Source organism: Henckelia pumila, chromosome 2, assembly GCF_033568475.1.
Source record: "Henckelia pumila isolate YLH828 chromosome 2, ASM3356847v2, whole genome shotgun sequence".
Classification (NCBI taxonomy): Eukaryota; Viridiplantae; Streptophyta; class Magnoliopsida; order Lamiales; family Gesneriaceae; genus Henckelia; species Henckelia pumila.
Window position 1 is genome coordinate 2,747,174 of NC_133121.1, and position 11,429 is coordinate 2,758,602.

An 11,429-nucleotide genomic window follows, 5' to 3' on the forward strand; every position below is an offset into this window, starting at 1 on the left:
AAAGTACTTCAGGCTATGTATTCATGATGGGGTCAACAGCTGTCTCCTGGTGCTCAAAGAAACAACCGATCGTCACTTTATCAACAACCGAAGCTGAAATCGTAGCTGCAACAACGTGTGTTTGTCAGGCTATTTGGTTGAAGAAAATACTTGAAGAGCTGCACTTCAAACAAGAAGAACCCATTTTAGTTTTTGCGACAATAGTTAGACAATTAAACTCTCGAAGAATCCGGTTTTGCATGGAAGAAGCAATCACATTGATGTAAAATACCACTTCTTAAGAGACCTCTCAAAAGATGGAATCATTGATCTCATTTTCTGTCGAAGTGAAGATCAAGTGGCTGATATATTTACCAAGCCCCTCAAATTGCATGCATTTCAGAAGTTAAGGGAGTTATTGGGTGTCTGCACGCAAGATCAAAAGTGAAGTGTCAAGGTGTTGATATGTATTAAACTCAATGTTTGAAACATTAGTTTAAGAGAGAGTTTGTTGGAAGTTGAAATAGTCACATATGCACGTGGGTTCTACTGACCAAGTCTTTAGCATTTATTTTCTTGTTATTAAATGGTGTTTTTAGTACCTATTTTTTAGGAGTTTGTTTTACACGTTTGATTTAGTGGTTTAGTGGATTATATTTTCATAGATGTTCTGCCTATAAAAGGCTATGCTAGAATTATGAAGGTAGACTTTTTCTGATGAATAAGATTGTTAAAGAATTCACTTGTTCTTTGTCTTTCATTTAAATATTTCTTGTATCAGTGGTCTCCTTCGATAACCATCCACGAGTCTCATCGCGAGTGTTCAAAATTTGTGGTAAATTTCAGTTTGTTTCATTCCATCGATCAAAGACTCGAAGTGGATTCAGAATCTTTTGAAGGGATCTGAGAATTTCAATCAAAATTTGTTTTTTTTTTCATGTCCAGTGCTATTGCTCCGCGCACATTGTTTTAAGGGTGCTCATTTTTTTTATTTGTTCTTCTCCCCTTTCTTTTAGTTCTTTGTATGGAATTTATAATAATTACATATGACCAAGGTTTTGATTGTTGGCCTTTCATTTTTTAAATTACACAAGTTGATAGCAAGCTTTAAAAAATTTGGATGCTTGAAGAGATCTGTTATGTATAATGTCCTTGTAAGAGATCTCTGACGATATCTTTTCTTGTGTAGATAAACAAGACAAAGTTAATATGTGAATGTCTTGCATCAGAAGGCTTTGATTTAAAGTTTGAAGAAGCATTTTGTTCTTTACTTCTTGGGTATGCACAACTTTTTATTTTGCTTTTGTGGCATTAGCTTTTCTTTTCTTCTTGCCTTTTTTTTTTTAAACCAGAGTAAGTAATTTCGAGTCTCATAATCCAGAGTGCTGAAGCCATCGGCTGAAAGACTAAGGCAACTAGAGGTGAACTCTAATCCCCCAGTTCACAAAAGTCATTGCAAAAATAAAAAAAATTCAAGTGCATATCTAAAAATCACTGTTACATGTGCAATTATTGCTATATTCCATGCAGCTTGTGAAATTATAATGCCCAATAGTGTGGTACATGATATTAATATTTTTTGTTAAATATTTCAATCTTAGGAATGCTAATAAAGTATTGGCCAACATTAGATCGATCTTTCAACTGATCATATTCATAGTTGTTGAAATGCTTTCACACAACAGTTATACACCCCCTTCCCATTTTTGTTTTTAAGGACAACAATATTCTTTTGCTACCTCTCATTTTTGTTGCGACCAATTCATTCCAATAATCTCACTATTTATAATCCAGATAATATTGGGCCAATCTTTCAAAGTTGACCTACCCAAAAGACTAGCAAATTTGTATAAATGTGTTGGAATGCAAACTAGCAAAACCAAAGCATAAACACAAATACTAAGAGTGCTCTGATTTTTAGATGGCAAACCATGGATTGCCGGAGGATGTGCTGATTGAAATTATGGTGCGTCTCCCCGTGAAATCCATACAAAGATTCAAATGCGTTTCAAAATCTTGGCGTGATTTGCTTAAGAGCTCTATATTCATCAAAAGGCACCAGAAACGCGATGTCAGGAAACAACATGTGCTTCTTGTGAAACGCTTTTTACGGCAACAAGACGAAAGAAAAAATGTATTTTCCTTCCATGATCCAGATTTCCCACAAGTTTTGGTCTCGCCGGATCTGTCCGTCCCTATCCCGGATATTGTGCCGCAGAGTAACATACAACGAACTTTATTTGCCACAGTTCATGGTCCTTGCAATGGCCTTGTTTGTGTGACATTTGATGAAACCGTTTTCTTGTGCAACCCGGCATTGCGAGAATTCAGGTCGCTTCCTCCCTGGAACATCGTGTATCCAGATCAGCGTTACATTATCACCAATTTAGATAACGGGTTTGGATTGGACCCAAATACTGGTGCTTACAAGGTTGTCCGAATCTGGCTAATCCATCATTCAAGGGGCGGCTATAGAGATAGGTCCAAGTACCCTTTGAATCAGACGCTGAGGTTTGATTTGTACAATTCGACCTCGAATTCATGGAAGCAGATTGATCCTGAATTGCCTAATGTAGATTTGGTTTGGTGGTTTCCCTGTTTCCAACTCTTCTTTAACAACTCCATTCACTGGTGTGCATCTACCCTGGAGAATCAATCCGGGTGCAATATTCTTTGTTTCGACACGAGCACCGACGCTTTTCGACTGATGGACTATCCTGATCAAGGTTTACAAGATGTAGCTGGACACCTCAGGGGCCTGATGGTGTTGAACGAGAGCCTCGCGATATTTTTTTATCGATCTAAAGAACCAGTCAATATTTGGGTGATGAAAGAATACGGGGTGAAGGAATCGTGGACCAAACAGTTCGTCATCGGTCCTCATGACTCTATTCTTAATCCACTTTTGTGTCTCGGAGATGAATGGTTGCTTTATGAATCTGAGAATGGCAAGTTGGCTGCTTGGGCACTCCACCAAAACCATTTCAAGGAATTTCAATTCTATGAGTACCAAAATTCACTCAGAGCCTTGGTTTACGAGGAATGTTTGATTAATTTGGAAATGCTAATTCCAGGAGATCATTAGCACTTGTCATTCGGTTTTATTTTATTAGATATGTTTGTTTTAACTAATAAACAACACGTGCGATGTACGTGGTGAGACTTTGTTTATACAATATATTTATTTATTATATAATTATTGAGATTTTTACGACCTCATAATAAAAATCAAATAAACTTTAATTATTAATTCTGAAAATCAACTGAAATAATACAATGATTTTTTTTTTCACGTTTAGTCATGTTAATGGTGAATTTGTATTTTCAATCATGTAATTTGAATGTTTTCATTTTTAATCATATTACGATGCATTTTCATTTTTAATAATGTCACTTGTATATTTTTTTTATTGTGATCATTTAGTTCACATGTTTTTTTTGGTTCTGTTGTAGTATATATATTTTTATTTATAGTCATGTAACTTATATATTATTTTTATTTTTTATCATTTAACTTGTATTATATCCCTATATATTTTTATATGACATTACTTATAGTATAAATAAAATGGTTAATTTATTATTTTACAATGATAAAACTTTACCATTTTATTCACACTTTTAGATAGGTAATATATAATAGATAGATAGATAGATTTCACAATGATAAAATTTTACCCATTTTATTCACATTTTTAGGTATGTAATAGATTTAATTTATACTCCTACATTAATTTCGTAAATATATGTTTTTAACTCTAACTTTTAATATTATTACCGTAAATTTTAGTTTTGTTTTTTTCAAGATTTATATTCTTTTATTTTTTTATTCTAACTTTTTATATTAATATCGTAAGTTTTAGTTTTGTCTTTGTTCTTTTCAAAACTTATTTATTTATTTGATTAACTGTAACTCAATTAAGCGACAAACTAAAATTTAACTTATTCTTATATATTTTTATATTGTCTAACATTACATAAGGTGTAAAATAAATAAAAACAAATTGTAAAAAATGAAAAAATGGTTCTTTTCAAAAAATAATAATTAAAAAATAAATTATGTAATGGTATTAATGGACGCATTAGTTGTAATTTATTAAAAGTGTATAATGTATTTATGGATATTAATATTTACATATAATATAATATAAATATTTATTTACTTTTATGCCTTAACTTAAATTTTGTTTTTACTTTTATATCTCTATATACTTTTATTTGACCTTACTTATAGTGTAAATAAAATGGCAAAGTTGTTATTTCACAATGATAAAACTTTATCTTTTATTCATACTTTTAGATATATAAGATAATAGATTATTAAATATACATGATTTTCTTTTAATAAGTTGAGTGAAAATATTTTTTATTTTACAAACATATAAATATATATATATATTCACTTATATATATATATATTCACTTAATATATTATTTTTTATATTTTTAAAACATTATGTAGAAAATCTCCATATATACAATGAATCGAAATAATACACAATCTAAGGACAAAATAAAAAATTTAGATTGAAAATATTTATTATGTTAATTGTTTTAGATTGAAACAATACACAATATAATAAAATAAATATTTATTATCTTTAATAATTTTAATAAATAGAAATTTTTATTTTCCAACATCTAATTATTTTTATGTTAATCGAATAATACAAAATCTAATAAAATAAATATTTATTATCTTTAATAATTTTAATGAAAAATACATGGATGAAATGAAAAAAATCATATAATAACATATGAAATTTATGTATAACAAACTTTGTGACAATTTGACACAATTAATAGTAGAAAAAGAGTAAAGTGAAAGTTATAGGCTAATGAACAAATTTAAAATGTGAAAAAAATAAAAATAAAATAGGCTAATGAACAAATTAATTAAAAAAAACTCTTAATTAATCTTGTTGGGATCGGTTCAGAGGGTAGAGGGGGGGTGAATACACTCTGAAACTTTTCTTCATTCTTTTCAAAATGATCAAGTGAAGTTTAGTTCACTTAATCTGTTTTCTCAACTTCTAAAACGGTTTGAACAACTTAAATAGTGCGGAAATAGTTCAGAGGTTTTAGTGATGCAAAGTTTATAACACAATGTATGAACAATATGTAAGATAAATAGCAGTAAAGACTAAAGCACGATTTATGGAAGTTCGAAGGCTGAATCCTTCTACGTCTTCCCTTCTTCCACTTAGGAAGGAATTCACTAGAAGACTTTGGTTATTACAACGTCTTGTAATACACCCACTTCAGACTTAGGACTTATCCAATGCCTAATCCGAAACTCCTAGATTTACACAAATAAGATTCTCAGTTCTTATCAGACTGGTGGAAGCTTTCAGAGTAGCTTCAAGTCTCTTCAATAATGAGTACAGTCCGGTTGAGCTTCTCAAACTGCAGAGCGGTCGAGAGGCTTGGAAACCCTAGGATGATCCTTGAAGATCAGATATGTAAGCTGTAGGCGATGGTTTATTTGAGCAGCAAGTGAATGATCTTGTAAGTGTGCTCAAGTATTGCTTCAGTATATCAGATGAGAACTTCTGATAGTATTCAAGTGATTGAGTTGATTGAGATTTTTCGTGTTGCTTGTCTTCTTGTCACTTCTTGAGCAATCTTCCCTTTATATAGGTCAATCATCAACGTCTTTATTTTGAACGTTCTGATGCTGCATTGAATGCACATTTAATGCTTCATAAATGCATTGATGATTCTGCATAAAGATCGTACACTTCTTTAAATGCAGACAACTTCCAGGGTCCAAAACTGGTATAAACGGTCGAATGCTTTATCTGTAGCCATTTTGCGTTTTTGCCATTTTAGTGCAACCTGCTGTCTCGATGCAAGAGTCAACAGATCTTCTGATACGCCGGTTATGTTTTTGATAAAGATTTTGCAATGAACGTCTTGTCACAAGTACTTGTCTTGAGATATCTTGATAAGCAGTTGGCATTCTACCGGTAGATAGATTTATTCTCTGCTGGTTTGAATAACCAGTCGATAGGCTTGTGACTGCAACCGGTCGAGAGACAAAGGCGGTTGACAAGCTTCCGGTAGATAACTTGAAGGGTTTAGACGGTTGCGGTAGGAGTTGTAGTAGATTCCTGAAATACAAAAGATTTGCAGCACATTCCTATACAATGAGTTGTTGTTTGTTATCACCAAAATGTCGGATTCAACAAATCTCGTTATTAATTTAAATAAAATAATTTATATTTAATTTTTAATAGTATTGCTGCTCAAATTTCATATAATAACATATGAAATTTATGTATAAATTTTTTTTTGATAATTTGACACAATTAATAGTAGAAAGAGAGTAAATTGGAAGTTATAAAATTAAATAGACTCCATTTAAATGGAAGTTATATGTGAGAAATTATTACACCTAATTGTTTTGTGTATTTTTCCATCTTTGTTTCTTTTTTATTTTTTATTTTTGTAATTTTACTTATATAACCCTCATTATTATTTAATTTATATAGAACAAAAAGGTTAACATGTATATAGACAATGAAAAAAATTTACTTCTACATTCATACTTTTATGGTAAAATATTTTTTTGGAAAATACTATATAATTTTTACTATAATCATTTATTTTTTTTGACAGAATTTTTATTAATATACTATTTGAAACAAATTTGAATTTTTGAATTTTTTTTATATTTATTTAAAATATTTTATCAGAATTTGTCAAAATTCAATATACTTTTTACCATAAATATTTATTTATTTTGAAATAATTTTTAATATAATTTGTCGGTTACAATAATCTACTCCTTGATCGAATATTATTACAAAATATTATATTGGAATATTGAAAATACATTGATGAAATGAAAAAAAAAATCATATAATAACATATAAAATTTATGTATAACAAAATTTGTGACAATTTGACAAAATTAATAGTAGAGAGGGAGTGAAATGAAAGTTATAGGCTAATGAACAAATTTAAAATGTGAAAAAAAAATTAACAAAAAATAGTCTAATGAACAAATTAATTAAAAAAACTCTTAATTAATATCATTATTAATTTAAATAAAATAATTTATATTTAATTTTTAACAGTATTACTGCTCAAATTTCATATAATAACATATGAAATTTATATATAACAGTTTTTGTGACAATTTTGACACAATTAATAGTAGAAAGAGAGTAAAGTGGAAGATATAAAATTAAATAGACTTCATATAAATGGAAGTCATTTTACTTATATAACCTCATTATTATCTAATTTATACAGAACAAAAGGGTAAACATGTATATAGACAATGAACAAACTATATTACTCCTACATTCATACTTTTATAGTAAAATAATTTTTTTGAAAATACTATATAATTTTTACTATAATAATTTATTTATTTTGCAAAACTTTTTATTAATATATATACTATTTGAAACAAATTTGGATTTTTGAATTTTTTTTATATTTATTTAAAATATTTTAGTCTAACTGTTACACACTATAAGAAATTTGAGCAGCAATACTATTAAAAATTAAATATAAATTATTTTATTTAATTTAATAGTGATATTAATTAAGTGTTTTTTAATTAATTTGTTCATTATCTTATTTTATTTTATTTTTTTCTCATTTTGAATTTGTTCATTAGTCTATAAGTTCCAATTTACTCATTATTATATAATTTATATAGAACAAAAGGGTAAATATGTATATAGACAATGAAAAAACGTTACTCCTACATTCATATTTTTATAGTAGAAAATAAATTTTTTGAAAATACTATATAATTTTTACTATAATCATTTGTTTATTTTTCAAAACTTTTTATTAATATAATATTTGAAACAAATTTGGATTTTTGGTTTTTTTTCTATTTATTTAAAATATTTTATCAGAATTTTTCAAAATGCTATATAATTTTTACAAGTAAAAATTATTTTGGTACATGAACTATTGATAAAATGTCAAATTGATACATGAACTATTGAAAATAGTTTAATTGATATATGATCAAACTCAAAAGTCAATTTTGCTCTTTACTTAAATTGCTTTTTTAAGTTGAATATTGTTATTAAATTGACAACTTTAACTACATACATATTTTTGTATTTTAAATTATTATATTAATTATAAGTTTAAATATAAATTCATATTTACTAATTAATGTTACTATACTATAAAAAGAAGATTATATATCATGTATACGAAAAAGTATTCAACATAAAATTTGTAGATCATAAATAAAAAGACACACGCATATATATCATTTTTATTTTGATTAATATAAATAATAATATTATAACATATATAAACCTAAAAATAACTTTTATTATATATTTTTAATATATATTATTTTTGAATATATAATTTATCAATCATTATATATATGTGTATGTACATGTTTGTATTAATTAATATTTACAATGTTTCGTATAATAAGTATGATATCTTGTTTATAATATAAAATTTAAATTTATATAAATTTCTGCTTATAATTCTATTAGTAAAATAATTTTGAAAAATAAAATGTGTATCTATTTTAATTTAACAAAAAATATTAGACTTTAAAATAATGTAGATAAAGGATAAAATTGACTTTATAAATTGATTATGTACCAATTAAACCATTGAAACGACCCTAACTCTATAATAAATAAATATGCGGAAATTTTTTTTTTTTTTTTTTTACTACTAGATAAAACATGTACATATATGCCCATACATATATGCACAGAATAAAATATTTCAAATAAATACAAGACTAAATAAATAAATAATTAAATACTTAAGAAAAATGCATTCTATGAATTAAATAAATATCTGAGTCAACCCTATAATTTAAAAATATACTGCATAATTAAAATAAATAAAAAGTGTGCATGCACTAAAATATTTAATAAAATATTCCCATAAAACTCAACCACTAAAAATATAATAAAATGTTTCACATGACATCATGCACGGTGACTCAGAAGCTGTCACGGTCACGGGGCTACTGCAGCACAGCTCATAGATCCTCACCACCGGTAGGAGTAACCTGCTCCTCTACGTACTCACCTGCACCATATCAGTGTAGTGAGCCTAGAGGCCCAACATGCATACTAACAAGGGTTTAAAATAATTTAAATCAATTTACTACTAATACATACGTATACATGAATGAGCATGCTAAAAAAATTACATAACATAACTTACTTAAATAAACATAAATACATAATACATAACATACATACTCGAGTTGTTGAGCACTTATTTTCTTAACATCGAATGGTCCTATCCGTAAGTGTGACTCATACTTATAGTGCGACTGATCAGTCTAAGAAACCATCGTACGAGGCTGGTGGCGAACCACCCATACATAAATGGCAGAAACTGCCCATACATAAATGGCAGAAAACTGCCCATAAATGGCCACACTACTTCAATTTCCACCTAAAATATTTTATTTGCTCAACCATAGAAATTAAATCATAGCATAAAAAATTGATTTCGTGAATGCATGTACTTAAATAAATCGTGTGTCCTTCATATATATTTAATTTAATTTTCTTACTAACATATAAATATTAAAATAACTTAAATGCATAAAAATAATTAAATATATAATCAGGACACATGCAATTTTCTCATGGATGGTTCTGGACTGCTGGCCCTACACTCAAGCCCATTAACTTAAGACTTGGCCTATAAATCAACCAAAGCCCATTAAGACTAACTTAGGTCCAATAACGCTGTCCCTGGCCCAATGGGCCCAAAAGCCCATTTACAGGCCCAATAAATTTCATGGGCTCCCAAGCCCATAAAAATTTCTGGCCAACTTAAAAATTTAATAAAAATTATTAAAAGTCTAAAAATAATAAAATAACCCAAATTAAATTAAATGGTACTAATTAAATTTTTGGGAATTTAATTAGTCCATTTAATCCCTAATTAACTTAAAAACTTAAAAATAAAAATACCCGAGCCCAATTAAAATAAACCGGACCCGGACCCACTTAACTTAACCCATATTATTTTAGACCCGACCCGGACCCAAGACCCGACCCGGACCCAATCAGAAACCCTAAACCCGATCACTACCTTCCCTCTCTTCTCTCGGCCGCACGGCTGCGTGAGCAGCAGGCCTTCCCGGCCTGCTGCAGCCCAGCTCCGGCCACCGTGGCCGGAGCCCCGCCGGCAGGACCTCCCCAGGGTCCTGCCGGACCGAACCATACCCAGCCCCCGACCCCATGCACCCTGTAAAGACCAAGCCGAACCCCTTCTCCCACAACCCTAGCCTGCGCAGCCTCTTGAACCCTCTTCTGAAAACCTTTCGTCCTTGGTTTCTAGCCCCCAACCCAACCATGGCCGACTCATCTAGACCTCCTAGGGACCCCATAGGACCTAAGCCAGCAGCCGTCCAAGCCATGGGTAGCCAAAAGGCGTGAGCATGAACCATACATGTCAAAAACGGAAGCATGAGAGGAAGAAAAGTCGAAACTTGCTGTCAAAAAAATATAAACTCGGATGATACACACTCACACGCATACATACACTGATATAGGCTTAAAAAAGTGGAAAGAAACATGCCTTTCACCGATTTGTGGAGTTTAGAAGCGTATACGACGGACTTCGGGACGACGGGACGACGACGGGGTGCCTTGGCTTGCTTGGAACCTTCGAAGATGGCTATGGTGTTCTTGGAGCTTGGTTTCGTGAGGAAGAAGATGGAGATGGAGGTGACGGCTGATGCTAGGAAGAGGGAAACAATCGGCTAAGGTAGGGTTTGGGTAGAATAGGTTTAAATTTTTGGTTAATTAGAAAATAGGTTAATTAATAAAATAAAAAGATTTTCAAAATAATTAAAAAAAAACACAACTTAACTCTTAAAATCTGATAACCTAAATAAAAATCTCGAAATATTAATTTAGGGAAATTTTAAAAATATTAAAAAGTCAATATTTTGACTAATTTTGGATAAAAATGACCCCTAAAATTAAATAAAATTAAATACTTAAAATTTTGAGATAATAAAACTCAAAACAATAATTTAAGGCTCCAAAAAGGCTCATAAAATAATTTGGCTAGAAAATTGTCATCTCGTCCGTCCACGGTCCCGTCTACGCGATTAAATAATAAGAATACTAAAAATCATAAAAATCACTAATTATGGGTTAAATGCTTAAAAATAAATTAAATCATGCATAAATAATTCACATAATTATTTAACCCATAAATCATAAATTTAAATAATTAAATATCCTAATTATGCAGGCGGATTTATGTAATTAAAAATATCGGGTGTTACAATTCTCCCCCCCTTAAATTAAATTTCTTCCTCGAAATTAAAGTACTTACCCGAACATCTCCGGGTAGCGAGTCCTCATATCCTCCTCGGACTCCCAAGTAGCTTCCTCCTCCGAGTGATTCAGCCACTGGACTCTGACCATCGGTATGACCCGCGTCCTAAGCCTCCTCTCCTCTCT

The 11,429-nt window shown here is 29.9% G+C and overlaps 1 protein-coding gene across 2 annotated transcripts; it reads left to right on the plus strand.

Annotated features, from left to right (window-relative positions):
- Nucleotides 1-718: 718 nt before the first annotated feature.
- On the plus strand, nt 719-3,167 carry LOC140882039 (F-box/kelch-repeat protein At3g23880-like). 2 transcript variants are annotated; one of them, XM_073287773.1, is made up of 4 exons: nt 719-954; nt 1,169-1,257; nt 1,361-1,400; nt 1,901-3,167. In XM_073287773.1, the coding sequence occupies exon 4, from the start codon at nt 1,901-1,903 to the stop codon at nt 3,062-3,064; it is 1,164 nt and encodes a 387-aa protein (XP_073143874.1). In that variant the 5' UTR covers nt 719-954; nt 1,169-1,257; nt 1,361-1,400; the 3' UTR covers nt 3,065-3,167. The 2 variants fall into 2 exon arrangements, with proteins under 2 accessions (XP_073143874.1, XP_073143876.1); XM_073287775.1 differs by having other exon boundaries at nt 797-814.
- The last annotated feature ends 8,262 nt before the right edge of the window (nt 3,168-11,429 follow it).